At 41.3% G+C, this 24,690-nt stretch overlaps 1 protein-coding gene across 6 annotated transcripts in view; it reads left to right on the top strand.

Annotated features, from left to right (window-relative positions):
* XRCC5 (X-ray repair cross complementing 5) overlaps window positions 1–24,690 on the top strand; it is a 96,648-nt gene that overhangs the window by 18,578 nt on the left and 53,380 nt on the right. For all 6 annotated transcript variants that reach the window (XM_070618238.1, XM_070618239.1, XM_070618242.1 and 3 more), the window contains exons 7-13: window positions 7,079–7,193; window positions 8,393–8,531; window positions 11,596–11,708; window positions 15,679–15,741; window positions 19,740–19,877; window positions 20,745–20,835; window positions 23,125–23,258. In XM_070618238.1, coding sequence (XP_070474339.1) covers window positions 7,079–7,193; window positions 8,393–8,531; window positions 11,596–11,708; window positions 15,679–15,741; window positions 19,740–19,877; window positions 20,745–20,835; window positions 23,125–23,258 — 793 coding nt within the window. The remainder of the gene's footprint in view (window positions 1–7,078; window positions 7,194–8,392; window positions 8,532–11,595; window positions 11,709–15,678; window positions 15,742–19,739; window positions 19,878–20,744; window positions 20,836–23,124; window positions 23,259–24,690) is intronic.

A 24,690-nucleotide genomic window follows, 5' to 3' on the forward strand; every position in this document is an offset into this window, starting at 1 on the left:
AATTTACAGTTGTACCCATCTAAATTTCTCTTTTGATCAGAGGGCTCCCTAGTGTTTTTCTTTTTGTGGGCCACTCTTGAATTAGCAATTATTCTTTAATAAATACCCTGATTTTTATTAAAGAAATGGTGCACCAGCCCCAAATCCCCTTTTTTAAGTTTGTGTGATTGGCACAAGATTTCATGTTTATTTCCAGGACTGTGTCAGTGAAGTTTGGAAATATGTAGGTACCACAAAAGATTTAATAAGTCAGAATGTGAAAGACGAGTTAGTAATTTCTTTTATGCCAAACTTGGGGCACATTTCTTGGGTCCTTCCTTTTCATACACCTACTAAAAACATTCTTAATTGTAAAAAAGTGGTGTCATATCTGAGCTGTTCAGTATCCTCTTATCCTCTGACTTAGGTTTTAGAAGGCACTATACTGTAGCATAGTTTTCCTTACTTGTGATTGGTCTATTCAGATTCTCCATTTCTTCCTGATTCAGTTTGGGGAGATTGTAGGAGTCTAGGAATTTGTCCATTTCTTCCAGGTTGTTCAATTTGTTGGCATATAGTTTTTCATAGTATTCTCTTATGATCTCTTGTATTTCATTGGTATCTGTTGTGATTTCTCCTCTGTCATTCCTGATTTTATTAATTTGCGATTTCTCTCTTCTTTTCTTGGTGAGTCTGGCTAGGGGTTTGTCAATTTTGTTAATTCTTTCGAAGAACCAACTCTTTGTTTCATTGATCCTTTCTATTGTCTTTTTTGTTTCAATATCGTTTATTTCTGCTCTTATTTTTATTATTTCCCTCCTTCTACTGACTCTGGGCCTTGTTTGTTCTTCTTTTTCTAGTTCTGTTAGGTGTCGTTTGAGGTTGCTTACGTGAGCTTTTTCTTGTTTAGTGAGGTGAGCCTGTATTGCGATGAATTTCCCTCTTAGGACTGCTTTTGCTGCATCCCAAATGATTTGGTATGTCGTGTTCTCATTTTCATTTGTCTCCAGATAATATTTGATTTCTTCTTTAATTTCTTCAATGATCCATTGTTTGTTGAGAAGTGTGTTGTTTAGTCTCCACATTTTTGCACCTTTCTCTGCTTTTTTCTTGTAGTTGATTTCTAGTTTAATAGCGTTATGATCAGAAAAGATGCTTGATATTATTTCAACTCTCTTGTATTTATTGATGTTTGCTTTGGTTCCCAAAATATGGTCAATCCTTGAGAATGTTCCATGTGCACTTGAGAAGAATGTGTAACCTGCTGTTTTTGGATGAAGTGTTCTATATATATCTATTAAGTCCATCTGGTCTAATTTTTCATTTAATTCTATTATTTCCTTGTTGATTTTCTGTCTGGATGTTCTGTCCATTGGTGTTAATGGTGTGTTGAGGTCCCCTACTATTATTGTATTGTTGTTGATGTCTTCTTTTAGTTCTATTAAGAGTTGCTTTACAAATTTTGGTGCTCCTGTGTTGGGTGCGTATATATTTATAAGTGTTATGTCTTCTTGGTGGAGAGTCCCTTTTATCATTATATACTGTCCCTCTTTGTCTTTCTTTATCTGTTTTGCTTTGAAATCTACCTTGTCTGATATTAGTATAGCGACACCTGCTTTCTTTTGTTCATTATTAGCTTGGAGTATTGTTCTCCATCCCTTCACTCTGAGTCTGTGTTTGTCTTTGGGGCTGAGGTGTGTTTCCTGGAGGCAGCATATTGTTGGATCTTGTTCTTTGATCCATCCTGCCACTCTGTGTCTTTTGATTGGGGAGTTCAATCCATTTACATTTAGAGTGATTATTGAGACGTGGGGACCTACCACTACCATTTTGTGTCTTGTTTTCCGGTTTTCTTCAGTTTCCTTTGTTTCTCGTCCCATGTTTTAATCTGTTCTGATGTAGAGCTGCTTCTCTCTGTTGTTGTCCTTCTACTTATCTCCTCTGCTCTTGGTTTTGTAGCCCCTTTCCTTTTTTGGATTTTTCAGGAATGAGGGTTTTCCTGAGGATTTCCTGAAGAGGAGGTTTTGTGGCAATGAACTCCCTTAATTTTTGTTTATCTTGGAAAGTTTTTATTTCTCCATCGTATTTGAAGGATATTTTTGCTGGATAGAGAATTCTCGGCTGTAGGTTTTTGTCCTTCAGATTTTTGAATATATCATTCCACTCTCTTCTAGCCTGTAAAGTTTCTGCTGAGAAATCTGCTGATAGCCTGATGGGGGTTCCTTTGTAGGTTAGTTTCTTTTGCCTGGCTGTCCTTAATATTTTCTCCTTGTCGTTGACTTTTGCTAGCTTCACTACTATATGCCGTGGAGTTGGTCTTCTTGCATTGATAAAGTTTGGAGATCTATTGGCTTCTGTCACCTGAAGATCCATCTCCCTCACCAGATTTGGGAAGTTCTCAGCCATTATTTCTTTGAATAGGTTTTCTGCCCCTTTCTCCTTCTCTTCTCCCTCTGGTATACCTATAATCCTTACGTTGCATCTCCTAATTGTGTCTGATAATTCTCGGAGAGTTTCTTCATTTCTTTTAAGTCTTGCTTCTCTCTCCTCCTCTGCCTGCAACAATTCTATATTGCCATCTTCCAAATTGCTAATTCTTTCCTCCATATTATCGGCCCTACTGTTCAGAGCATCTAGATTTTTCTTAATCTCCTCTATTGTGTTCTTCATTTCCAATATTTCTGTTTGGTTCTTCTTTATCGTATCAAACTCTTTTGTGACATAGCTCCTGAACTCGTTGAGTTGTCGGTCAGAATTCTCTCTTAACTCAGTGAGTATTTTAATGATGGCTGTTTTGAAGTCATCATCATTTAGGTTATATATCTCATTTTCTTTGGGATTGTTTTCTGTGTATTTGTTACTTTCTTTCTGTTCTGGAGATTTAATGTATTTTTTCATATTGCTTGATGATGTTGATTTGTGTCTCCGCATGGAGATAGAGTTTAGTTGCTCCTTTCACTTGTTTCAGCTGCTGCGGTGGGGGGAGCAGCTGTTTATACTTCACCAACCAGGAACCCTGTCCGTAGTTGCTAACTGGGCCTGGGCCCCTCTTCGTAGCCACAGTGGCCCTTTGGATTCCCTCCTCTGCCGTGGGGGCCGTCACGGGGGGCTTCAGGCTGCAGGGGCCTACTGTTGTTGCCCGCCTAGATGCGCTCTCTCCTTGGGGTCTGCAACGGTGTTATGGGCTTTTCCAGCGGCCAGGGGTGGGATCACTTATATTTGTCGCTCCGTTGCTGTCGGCACCCACCAAATCTCACTTGTCCTCTATGGGTCGCAGGAGAGCTATTGGCATCTTCTACAGTCTGTGGTTAGTACACCTAGCTATGCTGCTTTTGCCCTGGGGTCTTCCAGCCTTGTGGCTGGCGGCTGGGTGCCTTCTACTGGTGCTGTGCAGAGGCTTTCCCTAAGGCTTCTGTGAGCCTGTAGGGTTTCCCCCTAGGCTACTAAGCTGGGTCTCTGGAACTCTCTCCAGCCCCAGTCCTCTCCGAGATCTCCGGCAATCCCTAGCCTCACCGGGTGGGCAACGGCAGCTGGGGGTCGCCCCGTCCTCTGGGCTTCTCTCCGGGCCTCTGCCGGGAGCTCTGAATGCTCAGCGTGGCCCCTCTGCTACCGGCAGACAGAGAGTTTTGTCTGCTGCCTGGCGGAGCTCCGGTGCTTCCCCTCCGGGTCGCCGGACCCGCCTTTGAAAGTTCCCCCGCCCCGGTCCTCTCCGAGATCTCCGGCAATCCCTAGTCCCACGGGGCGGGCAACAGCAGCTGGGGGACGCCCCGCCCTCTGGGCTTCTGTCCGAGCCTCTGCCGGGAGCCCTGAATGTTGGGCGTGGCCCCTCTGCTAATGGCAGACAGAGAGTTTTGTCTGCTGCCTGGCGGAGCTCCGGCGCTTCCCCTCCGGGTCGCCGGACCCGCCTTTGAAAGTTCCCCCGCCCCGGTCCTCTCCGAGATCTCCGGCAATCCCTAGTCCCCCGGGGCGGGCGTCTCTCTGGGACCCTCCGGGCGCCCCGAGCACCAGGCTGGGTCTCCCCGCCAATGGCGGGGAGAGACTCTCCCCGCGGGCTCAGGTGTGCAACTCCAAAGTTTCCCTCTGCGTTTAGGAGTAATTGCAGGGGGTTTAAGTAGGGTTCTGGTCACCTGTTTCCACCGTCGCTCCTCTGTTGTGTTCTCGCTCCTGCCCTAGATGTGTGTGGATCCTCTGGGGGCGTCCGTTGGAAGAAAGCCGCTTGCGGGTACTAGGCTGCCCGTCGGGGTCGGAGAGTTTTCACCTATTTCCACATCCTCCCGGAGGAAAGTCCGTCCGCCTTCCGATGTATAGTCGCGTGGGTGTCTCAGACGTCCTGAGATGCTGTCTGGATATCCTTTGTCAAGCGATAAGTGTCCAAATAATTGTAGACTCGAAGGGCGAGAGACAAAGAGGACTACTCACGGCGCCATCTTGGAATCCACTAGCATAGTGATTTTTTAAAGACCTTTTGGTGACAAAATAGTTTGGTCTGGCAAGAAACAGCAACAATAAAAAAAACCCCAAAATGTCAAGAATTTATAACCTACTCATTTCATGTGGGTTTTGTAAAGGCAAAATGATTTACGAAATGTGAACTCCCTGAAGTACCGTATAACAATAAAGCAAACTGCTTTTTCCACCGTCCAGCTAGAGAGTGTAGGAGAGACTGCCTCCTCTATTTGTGTTATTCTCGGCTGGAGTTAGACGTATACTTGTTCAGAGCAAAGAACTCAAGAGAAGTCATCAGTAGCATCTAGAACAGTACGTGTTTGAGGGGCCTGATTTGGTAAAAGTGGAAATAGAATACTTTATCATGAAGTATGTCTTGTGTAGTTTCAAATTTTCAGGGATAATACCACTTGATGTTTGCCAGTTAATTCTAGTTTATCAATATATACACAAAATACAGATATTTTTAGCAGAATTCTTAACTGAAGTAAAGGTTCAACAATTAGGATGTTTTTTGAGTAGTTAACAATGTATGTCTACTCTTACTTCTTTTCTCAACCACAATTTTTAAATATTTCTGCTGAGCTATAATTGACAAGCAGTACATCCTGGTTTTCTAAATATAGGCACCCTTGAAAAATTATAGGTAAATGGAAATTTTGGAAATTGAATTGTAATCGCCCAAGAGATTGGCAAAGGAATCAGTGAGAAATCCTGTAAAGTGATATTTCTTGTCATAATGTGTGGTGTAATCATATGTGCAAATATGTGTTGCTAAGTTATTTCTCTTTTGAATTTGGACATGACTTGCTCTATTGTGGGAATACCTGTCTTAAGTTAACATATTCACCATGATATCATAAAGAAAAATTATAGGCCAATACAAATTACTGTTAAAAAAGTTAATTTTCTGGGGCCGGCCCAGTGGCGCAGCAGTTAGGTGCGCACGTTCTGCTTCCGCGGCCCGGGGTTTGCAGGTTCGGATCCTGGGTGCAGACATGGCTCGGCTTGGCAAGGCATGCTGTGGTATAAAGTGGAGAAAGATGGGCATGGCTGTTAGCTCAGGGCCAGTCTTCCTCAGCAAAAAGAGGAGGATTGGCAGAGATATTAGCTCAGGGCTAATCTTCCTCAAAAAAAAGAGTTCATTTTCCTATAGCCCAGCAAGGAAGGAAATTACTAACTATGTATTGTCCTAGCAATTTGAAGCTACTTTGATTTTAGGTCTGCCATGAAGGTGTGGACCAAAGGTTTGCCATCCAATACGGAATCCATTATCCACATGTGGCTATTTAAATTCATTAAAATTAAGTAAAATTTAAAATTTAGTCCCTTAGTCACATTAGCCACATTTCAAGTGCTCAGTAGTGTGTTGGACAGGCACAGTTAGGAACAGAACATTTCCATCATCGCAGAAAGTTGTACTAGACAGCACTGGGCTAGACTCATCCTCATCTAGAAGACCTTGGAAAGATAACTCGACTTCTACTTGAGAAGGTTCAAATCTATTGCAGAATTGATCCAGTTGTTCTCAGATGTTACCTTTTAGATGCTGGTCCTTATAACTTCCCCTGGAACAGAATCCAAACCTCATGCTGGTTTTAGATGTGACTCATACTTGGACAGGGAATGTCCTACGAGACAGGTTAGACCTAGTTCATATTCATTCCCCAACATCTAGAGCTAAGGTGTACTGTAAGCTTTGGAAGCAGCGTGTCAGGTAGAATGTCTACTATTTGTTGTAAATTATTTCTGAAAGTTATTTCTGAGTCTCTTGAGGCCTCTTTGTCCATAATTCTGGATAACATCAGATAATTCTCTTTACTTCGTTCTAGATGTGTTTTTCATGTGTACCAAGGGGATCAGTCATAGCCTGGACTGTATGCCTTGATTGTGTTTGGTCATTAATTCCTTTGTTCTTTATTTTTAGTGAATACCGCCAGTTCCACCTGTCTCCTATAATCTTCTCTGTTTTTGATTAGGGACCAGATGCAGTAGAATTGATTCTTGACTTACGTTCAAAAGAGGTAGCATTCTCCATTGTGTTTGTGGCCTCAAGTCCCCACCTCCCCAGTCAGAAACCCAGAGTTACCGGCTTTACCTTGAGACTCAATATGGGCTGCTACATTCCTTTATCCTCTGGAGAGTCTTTATTGAACTCTCTCCATTATGTGCATATACATGCGCTTTTTATTTAGGAAGATTGGCATTAACTAAAGCATCATAGAGCTTTATATCACCTTTTGATATCCTCGAGCAGGGGTTCTTATCCTCAGGTCCATGGTTTTCAGGGAGTTGGTGAACCCTTTATATTGTGTGTAGATGCATTTATGAGTGTGCTTTATCATATCCTCCAAATGTCCTTGGTCCTGAAAGAATGTTAAGAACAACTGGCTGAGTTGAAAGAAAAGATTGAATAGGGGAAGATAGAAATGTTAGTTGTCACCTGTCAGTAAAGTAATTCAGCTCCTTCTAAGCAACCCAGTTGTCTCCTGGCTCTCTCCCAACTTGTGGTTGTCATTTTCCTGCCTTCCGCTGCCGTTCTCTCTTTACGATCAACAACAGCTCACTTCTCATTTAGAAAACTAAGCGCATCATCCAGCACAAGTTAACATTTTAAAATTGTTGCTTTTATTATACATTTTTCTTTGTTAAGTGAGAGTCTGAGACGACTGTGTGTCTTTAAGAAAATTGAGAGACGTTCCATACCCTGGGCCTGTCAGCTGACCATTGGCTCCAATTTGTCTATAAAGATTGTGGCTTATAAATCGGTAAGTAGTAGCTGCACATTGTTTAAAGAAATGTTACCAGGCGGACAAATATGCTTGTATAAGGAACTGACAGTTCACGTGTGGGCTACTTAGTACCATAATTACTGCTTCTCTAACTGTTCTACCTGTTCACTTCATCTTCATTTAGCTTTTATGTAAAAGGCATGGTAGGAGAGGACGTTTCAAGATTTGTCTATAATAGAGGTTGATTCCCTCTTCCTTCTCTTCTCTCCATTGAGAATTGAGTGTTAATCATCAATTCCAGGCCTTTCTCTCGCTCTCTTTTCTTTGTAAAGAAAGAAAATGGAATGCATTAAATTGTGTCTTTGTAGTGTCATAGCAGAAGTATAGGTATACACCAGAGTTAAGTTCAGAGTTTTGAAAACTCAGTCACCTGATTCAGTGATTAATGATCGGGTAGTAACAGCGTTATGAGGTATCAAGAAATGTTGACTTGTTACTATGAAATTACCTTTTGTAATATATGTACATTTTTATGTAATAGCAAACTTTCAAAAATGAGGTGCTTTTAATTAATTATTTGATGAAATTCCAGTTTAAGTCTCTGATCCCTGCCTCCACATGTGGTCTTCCTTGCGTTTTTTCTTTAAATGTACAAAATAAATATATAAAGTCACTTAGATATACAAAATATACAAAAAGGTGTTTTCATATATTCAAGTGTTTTTTGTATATTCATGGTCTTAATTCCAAAACATACTCTACATCCGTGAAAACCTTGGAGGTTCTGTTTCAGGTTCCATCAAGGCCTAGAATAGTGTCCTTGGGAATGGAAATACAGTCTCCTTCCTTCTTCTTTTTTCTAGTTTTCTTTTCAAACTTTCTTACTGATTTCTGACTACTTATAGACTGCTCTCCCTGCCTTCTCAATTGGAAAACCGTGGTAACAATGTATAATCCTCTTTTATTAGACGGTCTGAGGGTTTTGTGTAGAAAGTATTTGAATATATACAAATATTAATTTTTATCCATGGATTACCATGGGGGAAAAATGAAATGTAGACAGAGTTATGAAATAAACTAAAATTTTCACAATAGGCAAAAGCAAACAAAACCATTTAGCTGGGGGAATTGTTCTGGATTTTTTTCTGTAAAACAGAATATATTAGGTTTTCATCTTTTGTCAGTTGGAATCCTAGCTTTCCTTGTTTTCCCTTGATTTTTCCTTTGGAACTAAGATTGTACAGGAGAAAGTTAAAAAGTCTTGGACAGTTGTTGATGCAAGAACCGTAAAAAAAGAAGACGTACAAAAAGAAACAGTATATTGCTTGAATGACGATGATGAAACTGAAGTTCCAAAAGAAGAGACCATTCAAGGTATGCCAATAAGGAGTTTTCACTTTTGCCTAAAAGGGACTTTCGTCAAGGTGACATGAATTTGTATTATTTGGGATTTGTGTTCTTGTTTGCGTAGAGACATTCTCTGGGTTTTGGAGACACACCTGTTTGAGGAGTCGTGAGACGCCGGGTCCTTAGCTCCTCTGCTGGGTCTGCGGCAGGGTGTGCCCGGGAGTGCATCTGCGTGATTGTTTCTCTGAGATGTAAATGTCAGATGACAGGACTTCATACTAGTCTTTGCTTTAACGTTTGAAACTTCCTACCTGGGCGAATACTTTTATTAATGTGCCTGAAGCAAGTTTTTTGTTTCCTCTATTTTATTTTTTACTTCCATAGTGATTATTTTTCTGAGTGCCAATTTTAGGTCTTAAATCCTGCCAGATATGCTCTGTTGAGGTAATTCAGGAGATAAGAAAAAATCATTTGTGTTTGTTATGTAGCTGTGTGTTCACTAGGATCTTTAAAGTGGTACTTCATATATTATACTCATCTGATCTGTATAGTCTGTCTAGATGGCATCTCACTACAGGCTTAGAAACTGAGAGTGTCTGAATGTTCAAGAGCAAAAATTATGATGTACCAAATGATGGTTAACTTAGAACAAGGATCTTTATATAAATTTATTGCCAGACTATGTGCTACCCAGTGTAGTTTTAATTTGCAAGCCTTGAAATAAATTCCTTTCATCTGTGGCACTGTATTACAATGTTTGTGTAGCTTTTATGTGTTGTAGGAAGTGACAGGAGAGTGGTTAAAGGTGACGATGGTTATGGTTCCTTTCTTTCTCCTGATAGATGATGTGTAGAATGTAAATAATACCCTCTAATCTCTACTAATTCTTTAATTCATTTCAGTAGTATAGTATAGTTAAGAACATGAATTTTGGAGTCAGACCTGGGTCAGAATCATGGCTCCATCACTTGCTAATCATTTGATCCTAGTATAATGACTTGCCTATAGTGGGAGGAATAGCTTAATTAAAGGCATAAGACCAGGAAAATAGAGGGCCTCCTCAGTGATCTCAGTAGTTGGGTTGGTGTATTGGGAATATACAGCTTGGTGCACGAGGGTAGCATCTCATAGACAAGCTGTATTTTTAATCTTCCCACAATCTAATGAAGCAGGCGCTCTTGTTATTTCCATTTTTCAGGTAAGGGAATTGAAGCCAAAAGGCATTCGTTACTGTATTCAAAGTCACATAGCTAACAACTAGCAGAACTTAAACCCAGGACTGTCCTACCTCAGAGTCTGTGTTCCTACACACTGTTCTGAATTAGGAGCAGCTTTGCATGATAAGCTGAAGGGTCTATGCTTAATGTTGAAAGCATCATGGAGCTGTTTATAATTATTTATTTTTTTTAAAGATTTTCTCCCCAAAGCCCACCAGTACGTAGTTGTATATTCTTCGTTGTGGGTCCTTCTAGCTGTGGCATGCGGGATGCCGCCTCAGCGTGGTCTGATGAGCAGTGCCATGTCCGCGCCCAGGATTCGAACCAATGAAACACTGGGCCGCCTGCAGCAGAGCGCACGAACTTAACCACTCAGCCACGGGGCCAGCCCAGAGCCATTTATAGTTTTGAGGAGCAGGGTGTCACTGGACTGTGATTTAGGAAGATTAATATGACAGCTGCGTCTAGGGTGGATCAGAAGAAGAAGGGACTGGAGATGTGGGTGCCAATTCTTTGGTTGCAAGCAAAGAAAGCAGCTCTGGTTATCTTAGGCAAAAAGGAAATTTCTTGTTGGAGGAATGGAGAGGGAAGAGTTTAAGATGGTTGAGTTCAAAGAGCACAGACACGCAGCTTTTCTCTCTTCCCTTTTTGCAGGTACCCACATGCTTCCTTTGCTTGTCCCCCACTCTCTACCCACTATTTTCTCAGACAGAGGAGCTAGTACATCCGGGCAAAGGAATATGGTTTTATGTTGTAGTCTATTCTATACTTTTTTGCCATGTACAAAAATTAAAGTTCTTGATTTGCCCTTTAAATAGAAGAACCCAAAAACATAAGACAGTTTTAATTAGAATTTTCAAGTTACTGTTAAACAATTCAAATAAGATGTCTGATGACAGAGAAAAGTTAGAAAAAACATTTGGTTTAGATACTACTCATAACCATATGCTGTAGGTTTCCGGTTAATTTTTTGTTGGAATTTTTAAAAAAGATATATATGAAAATGGAAATGTGTTTCTTTTTAATTAAATGTATGACAGCAACAGATTAACAGGAACAAACACTGGATCACAGAATCTGCCACCCAGACACACAGGTTTCTTGTTTCTTGGAGTAAAGGTGCACGTGCTTTTCCTTTCCATTTACCCAAGACCAGAATCCTTGGCTTTTGAGTCTTCTCCCCACCAAACATAAAGACTATATATTGCAAGGGCGACTTTCACTAGAGCAGAGGCCCTGAGACGGGGCTGGTATTTTTTAAGTAGCCAAGAGCTTGTATTTTTATGAATAACCTCAGTAATTAAAAAGAAAAAAAAAGTCCAATCTCAGAAATAGAATAAATGCAGAAACATATCCAGCTTATCAACTGCATGTTTCTGAATAGAAGAGTTTTGGCTTCTCCCATTAGGCATTGTTTATCTCCAGCATGCATTTTTGAGAACATTTTTGTCCTGAAAATTTCCCATGGGTGTTTTTCTCTGTGGGTCTCCAGGTTTCTGAATAAATACTTTCTTTTTATTATGTTTACAAATCATGATTGTACTTGAGTCAACCATGGTTTATCCTTGGAGGATAGCTAGTACATTGCATTTGCTACATTCTTTCTTCTAGGCTGGATAATCATAAGATGACTAGATTACAGTATATGCTACTTTAAAAATGTGATTAGATTTTAATTGTCTCTATATGTTGTTTGTGTATCTGCTTCTTCCTTCTCCTTGTTGATCACTAGGGGCAGTAATTTGATTCCAGGGAATAGTGTATGGAACCTTGATCTGGAGTGTGCGTGGACTGTTAATGTATGCCTTGGGCTAATTTCACTTTGGAAGACGAGGCCCCATGTGCCTAACAGCTGCTCTCCTCTTGTTCTCTAGGGTACCGCTATGGGAGTGATATCATTCCTTTCTCCAAAGTTGACGAGGAGCAAATGAAATATAAATCGGAGGGGAAGTGCTTCTCTGTTTTGGGATTTTGTAGATCTTCTCAGGTACAGCACTTATTCTACTAGTTGTAAAGGAGATAAATGAGCTTTATCCTTGTTATTTGAGATGGTGTGCTTTCAATTTGGCCCTTTTCTTTATAATATATATTTATTTCACGTCTAGTTTTTCTGAAGTGTCATCTAGGGGTTAGAGTTGCTATCTTTGATTTTTGAAGAGAAAAACCAAGATGTAGAGAAGTCAGCATGAATCAGAAGAGTAGATTTCAATTAAAAGTCACTTCTTAGCTTTGTTGTTGGTCTTAACTCATGGTAGCCTTAAAGAAACAGCATGAGTTCTTTGCTATTGTATGGTTTTCTCTAAACTTAGGGACAGGCATACCTCGGACATGTGGGTTCAGTTCCAGACCACTGCAGTAAAGAAGTGTCACATGAATTTTTTGGTTTTCCAGTTCATATAGTAGTTATATTTACACTATAGTCTATTAAGTGTGCGATAGCGTTATGTCTAAAAAACAATACATGTATCTTAATTAAAAAAATACTTTATTACTAAACAATGCTAACCATCATTTGAGCCTTCAGCGAGTCATAATCTTTTTGCTGGTGGAGGGTCTTGTAATAAATGCAGTATCTGGGAAGTGGAATAAAGCAAAGCGCAAAAAAACAAGGTATGCTTTGTATAGTCACGTGTTGCTTAGTGATGGGGATGTGTTCTGAGCAGTGTATTCTTAAGCTGTTTTGTTGTAGTGTGCACATCACAGAGTGTACTTATGCAAACCTAGATGGTTTAGCCTACTACAGATCTAGGCTGTGTGGTGCTAATCTTATGGGACCACCGTCATATACACAGGCTGTCTTTGACCGAAACATCATTATGTGGCCCATGGCTGTATAATGGACTGTTTCATAGTAATGGAGGTCTAGTTGGGTTTTGAATGACCATAGACCTCTTTAGAGTATTATTGATTTATGCCAGTTACCCTTCTCAGTGCCCAACGAAGAGGTCTAGGATGTGAAACTTAAAAATAAATCATATTTTTTAAGACACCACTGCAGACACACAAAATAGACACAATGGGAAATGCAGTAATTCACTGAAGGCTATGAGATACCATATACTATCTAGAAAGGGTTATTGAAGATTCCTGGAGACCTTAGATGAAATGTTCTTGAGGTGGGAAATCAAAGAAGATGAACAAGCATAAAGTGTATCTTTTCAGGCTCTGTTGGAATGAAGAGATTTTTGTTGCTTCTAGAAGAACTCAAGCAAGAATTAGAATAAAAATAAGTATGCCCGGTATACTGGATTTGAACCTCGTGTTGCTCTAGCGTATAGTCCTTGTGTCGTTCAGTGTTAGAATAATCCCGTGAGGTTAGGGAGAATGTTCTTCGTGATATGCCTATACTGTTAGATGCGTTTTTAAGACTCATAAGCCAAAAATTGGGACTATTTACTTAAAGTCGATATGAGTTTAATGGTGAGAAGAAATACTTTTTCGAAGTTGAGAGTCTAACAATTCTTTAACAAAATATGCTCTTCTTAAAAATGAAAGTATTCACCTTGGGAGGTATATAAACCTAAACCTTCTGGTTATTAATGATGGTGCTTATGAGTCTCTTCAGTGAACCAGAGCCTTCATTCAGACCTGTTTGTAACAACTGCCTGTGGGCGGTGGGTCTGCCTGGTTCCAGACAGGCAGAGAAGCCCTCTCTAAAGCGCCAGCAAGTATCATGCAGGACTCAAAAAATGGAAGTCACCTGTGCCAGGCTGGGAGCCAGGGCCTATTAACTAGCCAAGGAAGAGCGAGCTGAACAAAAAGGACATTTATTTCAAAAGGTTTTTATTAACTTAAAATTAACTTTTAAGTCATGAATTATTCTCTTAATTAACTTTTTGTTGTTTTTAAGCTCTAAATTATTTTTATCTTAAGTACAATCTGAGACAGATACAATGAATGTAATTATAATAGCTACCATTTTTTGAGTGATGATAATATTCCAGTCAGTACACGGAGCTTTGTATATAAGTTCCCATTTATTCTTATTGCAGCCCTCTTAGGGAGGCGCCATGATATGCGTTTTGTACATTAGGAAATAGAAGTTTAGAGCTGTTAAGTCACTGGGCCAAGGTCACCCAGCTGGAAGGTGTTAGAGGTGGGTTTTAAACCAGGTCTCTCTGACTCCAGAGCCTGTGTATGCCATTAGTCAGATGTAATCTGCCCACCGGAGGGACAGGCTCAGTTTTGAATAGTCTAGTTTTTACAGTAATGCCTTCATGTAAATGCATAAGATCACATATTTTTCCAAATTCCCTTAAAGTGAGGGAAACTAACATTTCTGGATTGAGGTGAAACTTTTCATTGTATAAAATAGGTTTTTTGTTTTTGTTTTTTTGAATTGTGAATACTCTTCTCTTTTAAATTTCCAGGAGTCCATTCAATTTGACTTCCTCCAAGATGTCAGTGTTCTAGAAAAGAATTTAGCCAAAACTTCCCCTAAATGTCTGGCTGTTCTTTGAGTGGTCATTTAGATGCCTTAGGAAAAGATATCATTAACTGTTCTTTAATCAATCAAGAATGTTACAGATTCTAATAGGAGGGCAAATACTGTCTGTAGCAAACTAAACGTATAGGATTATTCCCATATTTCTTCAAATAATGGTTTTCACATGAGGAATGGAAGTAGAGATGGGGGGTATTTGAATTATATGGGCCTCACCCCACACCTTTGAGACTCAGTCTTCTTGAGCTGCTGTTACTGTGAAAGTGCCCATGATTTCTTGGCCTTAGAGGGGGAGGGCAGAAAAAACATTTGACAAGCATTGCCCTGGGTGGCAGATGGCATATTTCATAATAAGCTCCAGGCTTACAATCACATAGATCAGAGAGAAGTTGATCTTGGTCAGTAGATGCAGGTGGTTATGATATTAGGAACTCTTCAATACTCATTTTCTAGTCTTTGACTCTAATACTCTGCTAGATAAGTAACTTAAAGGGGCGAAAGGGCATGCAGCACTTACTTTTGTTTTAACTAGTTTCCGTCCTCCAGTCCTGCCCCAAAGATTAGTTCTTTGCTCTGATCTCTCTGCAATTCATCAGTGCCTCATTGTTGCTCTTAGGATGAGGTCCAGGCCACTTACCTTTGCTCATAAGAGACTTTCTGATCTGTCTTTGCTAAGCTTGCTGATCAAATTTTCACCTTTTTCACCTTTCCCCTTGCACTCTGGTACTACTCTACTCCAAGAGCAGTTCCCCAAATGTACATGTTTTTGTGTCACTGCAGACTTATCACATTATTATCTCTGCCCAGGACACTTGTGCCCAGACTTTTATCTTAGTTCCAAACATCCTTTCAGTCTTGACTTAGGTGTCACCATTTGCAGAAGCGTTCTCTGACCCCTCATGGCCAAACTGAATGCCTTTCTTTTTTTTTTTAAAGATTTTATTTTTTCCTTTTTCTCCCCAAAGCCTCCCCGATACATAGTTGTATATTCTTCGTTGTGGGTCCTTCTAGGTGTGGTATGTGGGACGCTGCCTCAGCGTGGTTTGATGAGCAGTGCCATGTCCGCACCCAGGATTCGAACCAACGAAACACTGGGCCGCCTGCAGCGGAGCGCATGAACTTAACCACTCGGCCACGGGGCCAGCCCCTGAATGCCTTTCTTATGTGCTCTTGTCGCACTGAACTGTAGGACTGCACTGTAGTACTGTACTCTTGGTTCTTGTAACACTGCATGGCATTTCCTGTTTGCCTGCCTGAGCTCCTCAGGCCAAGACTACATCCTCTTCATTATTGTGTTTATAGTCCCCAGAAACAGTGTTTGGCAGATACTGGGTGCTGAGATATTTATTGTCTTGAATTGAATTGAACCTCAAGTAATAAGTTGTTTCTAGTACCTGTCAGTGTTTTTCACTAAGCATTTTGAATAGAATTTTTTAGTAAAATGTGGCATTATGGTCTTATGTGTTACTTATTTTGGATGGAAACCAATTCTTTTCCTCCCTTACTCTTGCAGGTCCATAGGAGATACTTTATGGGAAACCAAGTTCTAAAGGTCTTTGCAGCGAGGGATGATAAGGTGAGTTGACCGTAAGTCTTTGAGGTAGTGCCACAGAATTGAATTGTCATTTTAAGTGAGTTGCTTTGGGCTTTTCTAGTTTAAAATGACACTAATTCTCACAACAGCAGTGGGAAAATTCACTGACCTTTAACTCTGAAAATGGAAAAATGATAAATGAATTTGTCATAGCATGAGGACAAGGCTTGAAGACATAGTCCTACAATTGGAGGCCAGGTGAGTATTGAAAACAAAAGCATTTGAACAAATGCATTTAGGTGTGGGAATCTCATGGTCAAATGTTCAGGAGGGTTGGGGTCAGGTTGACATTTTCATTTTCATATACATTAAACATTTAGTGCTGGCCCGAGCATCCTGGAGAGAAGCTTCACTGACTCAGTGGACCTCTTCCCGCACTGAGAAATTTCTCTTTTTGCCCTTCCCTCTCTCTTTGCTCTCTTCCCACCTCCCTAAGAGATTCTGTCTTCAGGCTGGTTTCTGGCTAACAGCTCATGACTCTTCGGTTCTACACTCACTCCTGCCCTCTCCGTAAATATTTTCTATGTAGCTTCCAAGTCAGAACTTGTTATTTCCTTGGAAATACTGATATTGACTAGAAGATCACAGTCTTGTGTCTAAGGCCACTTAAGCAGGTCTCCAAGTTCGAGAAATATCTGCATTTGAAATTAGTAACCTGAATGCAGAAGGCTTGTTTGGGGTTGGAGGAGTGGTAGTCTAAGTGATCTGGGCCTCTTAGGCCTCTTTTTCTCCTCACCTCTGAAGGGTAGCAGGCTGCTGATCCAGTGGATGGGTATGCCGTTATTCTGTTAGAACAGTTGAAAGTAGGAGAAGCAGTGACCTGGCTTCCGCTCAGTACTGAATGGATTCGTGAGAGCACAGTAGGCATGTGTGAATCCTCAAATTTGAGAGTCCTAGTTCATGGATTCTCCTGAGTCAAATCCTGATGGGAAGCATGCAGTTGTGGTATATATTGTCAACACAGTTCCATTTTTAACTTCTGCTGAAGTTTTAACTCCTACTTATTGTCCCTTTAAAGAAAATTCAGATCACTCTGTGCGCTTGCTGGGTGTGGAGTGAGGAGTATCATATCACAAAGCTGTGTTGAGGCACATGTGATTATAGAGACTTCCTGGCTAAGGGCAGCCTCACAGGCCTGCATAATTCAGATCCAGCCTCTTACAGACCCTACAGATCACGGGGTCACTTTGAGGTCACTCAAAAAATATCTCAGGGGCCGGCCCCATGGCCCAGTGATTGAGTTCGTGCTCTCTGCTTCAGTGCCCCAGGGTTTCACCAGTTCAGATCCTGGGCGTGGACAAGGCATCGCTCATCAGGCCATGCTGAGGTGGCATCCCACATAGCACAGCCAGAAGGACCTACAGCTAGAATATACAACTATGTACTGGGGGGCTTTGGGGAGAAGAAAAAGAAGATTGGCAACAGGTGTTAGCTTAGGGCCAATCTTAAAAAAAAAAGTTTCATCTACTAATAGCAAAAGACTGCTCTTTGGTGTCAGTTCTTGATGTCATAGTCAGAGAGTACTATTAACTAATTAGAACTTATGAGAGAAGCAGGGGAGTAAGGAAACTATGTTGTGTGCGGACTTCAGTAAAAGATTGCACGGAGGGGAATGTGTGAGTAGGAGAGTAGGGGATGACAGAAATGATCGCCCTCCTTGTGCATTTAGAGGATTATCGTGTGGAGTAGAAATTAAACCAGGAGCCGGCCCCGTGGCCGAGTGTTTAAGTTCGCGCTCTCCACTGCGATGGCCTGGGATTTCGCTGGTTTGGATCCTGGTCGCGGACATGGCACCGCTCATCAGGCCACGTTGAGGTGGTGTCCCACATGCCACAACTAGAAGGATCTGCAACTAAGATATACAACTGTGTACCAGCAGGGATTTGGGGAGATAAAGCAGAAAAAAAAAAAGAGAGAAATTAAACCATGCTTCCTACCAGGGGTAAATTGGAACCAAAGGGTAGCAGTTTTATTTCAGATGCAGAATCCTTTTGTCCACAAGGATTACCATCTCCAAAAGAATTGGTTCCTTGTGGGGTGGTCAGATCCCCGTTCCTATAAGTTTCTATGCAGAGTCTTTGTTACCACCAGTCACATGTTGCGGAGGGAATTCTCTCATCATGTGGGTTGTTAAACTAGATGAATACTGTTGCTTTTCAACTCAAATATTCTGTGATTTTGTGAATAATTCCTCCTAAACATATGTTTTCTCTGGTCCTTAGCATATAATTGTTTTGTTTTTTTTTTTAAAGATTTTATTTTTTCCTTTTTCTCCCCAAAGCCCCCCAGTACATAGTTGTGTATTCTTCGTTGTGGGTTCCTCTAGTTGTGGCACGTGGGACGCTGCCTCAGCGTGGTCTGACGAGCAGTGCCATGTCCGCGCCCAGGATTCGAACCGACGAAACACTGGGCCGCCTGCAGCGGAGCGCACGAACTTAACCACTCGGCCACGGGGCCAGCCCCCATGTAATTGTTTTTTTGTATAGAGATCTACACTTATATGCTGATTGGCCTGCGTGTGAAAGAGAAGGGGAGAAGAGAAAGGGAACTAAATGGAGCTTTAGTTGCGTTTCCCACAGGTGTAGTGTTGTGTTACAATGTAGCAGTCATTCATAACCCCATCCTTCCTTCCTTTAAATATCCCAATCAGTCCTATCGAAGACACTCACATAAAAACTTGCCAACAAATTGGACATAATGTCTTCCTCAGACTCCCGTTGTGCTTATCTGGTCTGTCTTATGGGACTTGTTAGAATATATATGTTCTGTATTTGGTACACGTCTCGTTTCTGCTGGTAAAGAATATATTAGCTCAGTTAGATAGAGACTTATCTTTGTTTTCTTACAAGGCCTAAGACAGTGCCTAGCAAAGAATAGGCATTAAGTAAATATTCCTTGAGTTGAACTGAAAAGGTAATGAATCTATCATGAAATCTGTAGAGGATTTTGATGGCACGGTATTGAGGTCCTAGGTTTTTAGTGGAGGAAATGGGCATATACATGGCTAACTTTGATAAGGGTTAGCTGTAATACTGAGAAGAGTCCAGACAGAGTGTTCGGGGAGTGATGGAGAGGGAGAGAGCTGCCAAAAGCAAATCTGAAATGGAGAGGGCCTTGAAAATGGCCCTTCTCTAGCTTCTAACCCTCTTGAGATACCTGAAGTCTAACCATATGAGCTATCTGTCAGCTAGTAAGCAATATGTCTGGATCTTAGGAGAGTTTTAAAGCTGAATATACATTCAGCTGTTTGATTCATCAACTCATAGGACTAGATAAATAATCTCCAAGTAGAGTTTTAGAGTGACTGGAGGAGAGAAAGGCCCAGAGCAGAATTTCAAGATTAGTGGGAAGAAGAGAAGAACTGGGGAAGGAGTGGCCTACAAGGGAGAGTAGTCAGGGGAGGGGGGTTTCTGAAGCCAAAGAAGGAGAAAGCGTAGAGAAAGGGGGATGGCAGATGCCGCTGAGAAGTCAAACAAACAGCATGGGAACCAGGCAATTAGGAGGTCCTGGGTGACTTCAGAGGACAATTCCAGTGAGGAAGTGGGGTCAGTAGCTGGATTAGCTTGAAACAGAATCGTGTCCTAACTAGTGAAACAGCAAGGCTATTATTTCATGAACTTTAGAGGTGAAGGGAAAGAAAGATACAGATAGTAATTTATGAAGGGGGGGCCACAAAGAAAGATTTTATTTAGGAAGGCTGAGGCTTGAGTTTATTTAGAGGCAAGGGGATGAAGCACAAGGAGAAGGACGATTGAAGTGATAAGAGAGGGAGTTTAAATAATAACGTTCCAGAAGAGGTGCCGTAAATGTGATCAAATGCACAAGTGTACAGTGTGGCCTTGACATGGGTAGAAGGGCGCTTTAAAAACAACTCTGGAGCAGCGAGAAAGTGGGTCCGTCTCCTAATCCTAAGTCTGTAGCTTTCTTGTGAGAACCCTCGCGCATTGGATGCGTGTAAACGTGTGCCTCCTTCTTACTAGGCAGCTGCAGTCGCGCTCTCCTCCCTGATTCATGCTTTGGATGAACTAGACATGGTGGCCGTAGTTCGATATGTTTATGACAGAAGAGCTAATCCTCAAGTTGGCGTGGCTTTTCCTTGCATCAAGGACACCTATGAGGTAAAGCCCACAGGTGTTTTATTCATGTTAATTTTTCTTTCCTTCAGTTCCTGTGTTCTAAACAGCGCTCCTCAACTCTTAATGTGCCTGGGAATTACTTGGGGGATCTTGTTAAAATGCAGATTCTGATTCTGTAGCTCTGAGGTGGGACCAGAGATTCTTCACTTCTCACAAACTCCCCAATAATGCTGATGCTGCTGGTCTGGGAACCATCCCTTCAGTTGCAACGAAAGAACATAGATTATAAAAGTCTATGAGGAACTTTTTATTAAAGCAATCAGTAAGGTTGACCGTGACCTTCTGTGTGCCCAATCCAGTAACCTTCTCTTGATTCTCATCCTTCTTGACCTGTCAGAACCTGATGGGAATAGAGATTACCTATATTTGTACAAGTGAGCTCTGGATAAAGGTTGAGGATGTGATTCTGTTGTGATCCGTGTGAAATTCAGCTTATTCAGGGCCTTTGTATTTAAAATACAGGTCTAGATTCTTTACCATTACCTGTTGCTCAGAGAACTTTCTATGGCAGAATTGGAAAAAAAAAAAAAAGAAGGCAAATCCCTTGACTTCCATCCACGTCAGCCTTCAGTCACCTTGACTCCTCATCTGTTGTGTAGGTCATGCATATCGTGGGTATTCTTTGATACTCTTTCTTTTAAACATTTCTTGTATGTTTAATATTCTTGTGCTCTTTGCAGTTGTGTACAGCTAATAACAGAAATCAAAACACTTTACTTTCCGTGTTCCAGAGTTGAGCTGTCTGATTTTTTAAATACTTTTGTTGTACCATTTTCGCAGCGTTTGGGACCAGCTTCATATTTTTCCATTAATTTGATTGTTTCTGCTTTCCCTCCTCCATTTCTCTAGTGTTTGGTCTATGTGCAGCTGCCATTCATGGAAGACTTGCGGCAATACATGTTTTCATCCTTGAAAAATAATAAGAAATGCACTCCCACAGGTGAGTTTGTTTCCATTTTCCTTGCTAATTGGCTCCAAATGCAGGCTGTTCTTGGCAAATCACCTGTCTGCGTCATTGGTTGGGGCCAGGATTTCACCTAGTGGAATTAGTTGGATTCAGATCTACTCGTAGGAATTCATCGTGTGTTTCTCCAATAGCCGGGATAGGTTTGCCCGAAACTCTCCAAGCCGTCTCTAGTTGCCCCCTTCTGACTTAGAGCTTGTATCTAGGGAACAGCTTGCTGGAGATGGACGTACGTTCTCTATTGTGAGCAGGTTTGCCCTCTGCTGAATTGACGTGTAGTATCAAACCTGGGACTTCAGTGTCCTATGTAAAACACAATGTAACGTTGAACGAAAGGTGGCGGTGCTGGAGATTAACTGCGCTGTTCGCTCTTTCTTTGTAGTTTACAGTAACAGTCCAAGTCTTGTTCCTTATTTCCAGGAGTCACTTTGCGCTTGATGAAAAAAGCCTCTCTTAAGCATGTGGCTGCAAAGGTCAGGGTGCTCCTCAGAGTGATTCTCATGGTCGCAGCTCACAGTGTAAGACAGTGGTAATAAAACATAATAGTGGGCCAAATGTGCGGAACGTAAAAAGAACACTCAGTGCCAAGTAGATGTTCTAGCTTCCACGTTTAAATCATGTCGCTGTAGGGTTAGGGAGTTGCGAGGCGAGTCTCAGAACTGGCTTCTCTCTGCGTGTTTCTTTGGTTAGACCCGTTGTGAGCAGTGTGCGGGAGAAAGGCCAAGAATCAAGTGGGCCCCTAGTGCTGCACCCTTACCTTCTAGAAATGGATCCCTCTGCGTCATGGTGGAGCCAGGCAAGGACTTGAATGTATAGAAGCCACCGGCGTGTTACAGTGTTCTGTCTCTACCTCTTAACAATTCCAAACTTGAAAGGAGTAGAACGTTTAAAAATGAGAACTTTGTTGAGAAATTCAGTGAGAATCTAAAACATTAAATATCTTTCGGTCTATTGATTTATTTTCTGTGAGTTGACATATTTTTGTTTGCATTTTCTCCCTTGGAAAAATCGATCATTAAAATGGTTTGGCTTATTTCCCAAGTCAGCATTTAGGTAGAGGTGTGCAATGCCAGAGTGATCTGGCCTGCTACTAGCTTACAGTAGCAGATGAAAGTCACTGATCACACGTACAGGTACCACCTCCTACCTGTTGCCAGGTGGATTTGCGGTAGTCGACTTAGGGCAGTAATGTTGTGCCAGTGCCTGAAACCTCCCCCAGAAAGTCCAAAAATGGGATGGAAACGTCTCATGATAAATATCTGTATGCTCTGTCATTTTGCGGTAGCTGTACAAAAGGGATATTTGAAAAGGGGAAGAATAGAAGCATGATGGACGTTTTAGGAACTGCTTACTCTTTTTCCGAAAACTTTTGCCTAGCGAATGATCCCAAAACAGCGCTTCAGCTTTTCAGAGCTGAGCTGGTGTATGAATCAGCAGAGTGAAAGTTACGCATGGTAGTCCAGGTAGCGGCGTTTGTGGGAGAGTTGCCTTTCATCCGCATTGCTTCGGGCTGTGCCATTTTTGTTGACTTGGTAGATTTTTATTGAGGAGCGCTTGCTTTCTGTTAGGTATTAGCAGAGATGTAAAGAAGAGGACGCCATGTTTCTGCCCTCAAGGATCTTTAGTGTTTGGCTGGAGTGGGTAAGACAAGTACGCAAACGTGCATATATGCGGAGTGTGATTAGTGCCATGAGGTTTGTGAGGAGAAAGAGCCCTTTCTGACTTGGGGAGCTTGTGGAGGAATCTGCTCACTCTGGTCCAGTGGTGTCTTTCTGTCAAGTTGGTATGCTCTGATACACGTTATATTAAATCCCTATAAAGCTAATGTTTCATTACTAAAGGAATTTTCTTTTTCTTTTCTTTCTTTTAAAATATTTTTCTCCTCTAGCTAATTACCAATTTTTTGACTGCTAACTCATTGAATACTGAATATTTTGAATCACCATATGGAAGTTGGGTTTTGTGTGGCTACGGTGCATCCTCTGGACAAACTCTTTGCTTTTGATACGATATTCCACTGCAAAACTTTACTAAATGGTAGAGAAAGGACCTAAGAGACCAGCTACTCTAAATAGCTCTTTTTACAAATTGGAAAACCAAGACCCAAGTTAAATGACTTGTGTAACTGGAGAATATTTTTGGCAGAGCCAGGCCTGTATAATCTGCCAATATTGCTATGAGTATCTCTGAATGGAGGCATTTATTTGAGTGGAGAATAATGGAGATAAGCATTTTTTTCCTTCTGCCTCTCTGTCCTTGTTTTAGAGGCGCAGTTAAGTGCTGTTGGTGCTTTGATTGACTCCATGAGCTTAGTAAAGAAAGATGAAGAGGAGAACACCATTGAAGACTTGTTTCCAACCACCAAGATCCCAAATCCTGAATTTCAGAGATTATTTCAGGTGAGAGAAGAAAGATGAACCAGTTATATTTGTTTTAAATGCAAGAGAGCCGAGTGAAGTTGGGTTAATTGGCTGTTCCCATAAAAACCTGTTTACCTCTGAGAGCCTCAGTTGCTCTGTTTAATGGAAGAACAATGCTTTCCTCTTCCTATTAAAAAAGGTAAAACTCTGAGCTTTTAGAAAGAAGTTAGGATGCTTTTTAATTTTTTTTCTGGAGGAAGGCTGGTTTCTTTTTAAAAAAAAACAAACAGGAGGTCTTTCCTTTATCCTTTTTACAAGCTTTTCTCCTCTATTTTATGGGAATGAGACTTTCCTTTGTTTTTTATATGCAAATAGTAGAGAGTTTTTCTGAACTGCATAAGAATATAACCGCTCCTAGGGAAGAAGTGTTCCAGTGCCACGTTTGTTGGAAATTTCCTAAAGTAGCGTGGAGGTCAGGTAAAGAGGGTCTCGTGTGGAATTATTAAAGAGTAACTGAAATACAGAAAGATATAAGATCCGTGTTTCTGAATCTTGGGCCAGAGGACTTGGAAGGTGGAGGTTGGATTAAGGAAGCTGGGGAAGTTGACAAGAGAGCCGACTGTGCTGGTAGGAAGGGGAGGGGTGGACCAGGACTCGGGGGAAGGAATGTTCCATCCCTCTGTGGGTTGTGACAGCGTAGGCTTCTCTGAACCCCACAAAGCTGAACCAACATCACAAGCCGCTTCTTCAGGCAAACTCTTACCTGCAGGGGCGTGGAGGGTATACTCCTGCGGGGGGTGGGGAGGCGGGTAGGAGGTGTGGGAGGCTCTGTGATGGAGAGACCATTGATTTCCCTTTTGACTCACTTCTCAAAGCATCCTTAACTCAAGTCCACATTGGGGCCTGTTGTAATTTTGAGGAATCTTCTACTCAAAAGAAACTGTTTTTTTTAATTTTGTTGATGCTTGTAATTCCTTTAGTGAAAAAAAATCTTTTGTTCTAAAATTAGAATTATGAAGTTTAACGTGTAAAGGCCTGACTCAGTGAAAACTTTAGTATTCTAAGTGTGATCAAGTATAAATTACTTGTAAAAATCCTTTGGTGTTTTTGACGAGTGGACTTCAAGACCTGAAGGCCTTTGCCATTTGTGGGGAAGGGAGGAGCAGACCAGTTGGTGTGGAAAGCTTGCAAAAACAGGTCACTATGGTGAAAACTAGAAACTTCTGATACTTGGCAGATTTATCTAGGGTGGGTCCTGTTTATCTTCAATAAATGTTTATCTGGTTGATGAACAGGTACAAGCCATAAACGGAGATTGCTAGCTTTCAAAGCTGCAAGCACTGGCAGCTTTGATTTTTATGACTTACCCACATTGTTTTCTTTTGTGGGGGAAGAGTTTTTAGTATGGCTTATCTGTATAAAGAAGTATCATTGCTAGGGCATTTAGAAATTGAGTTCACTTTTTTTAAAA

This window comes from Equus przewalskii, chromosome 5, assembly GCF_037783145.1.
Source record: "Equus przewalskii isolate Varuska chromosome 5, EquPr2, whole genome shotgun sequence".
Taxonomy (NCBI): Eukaryota; Metazoa; Chordata; class Mammalia; order Perissodactyla; family Equidae; genus Equus; species Equus przewalskii.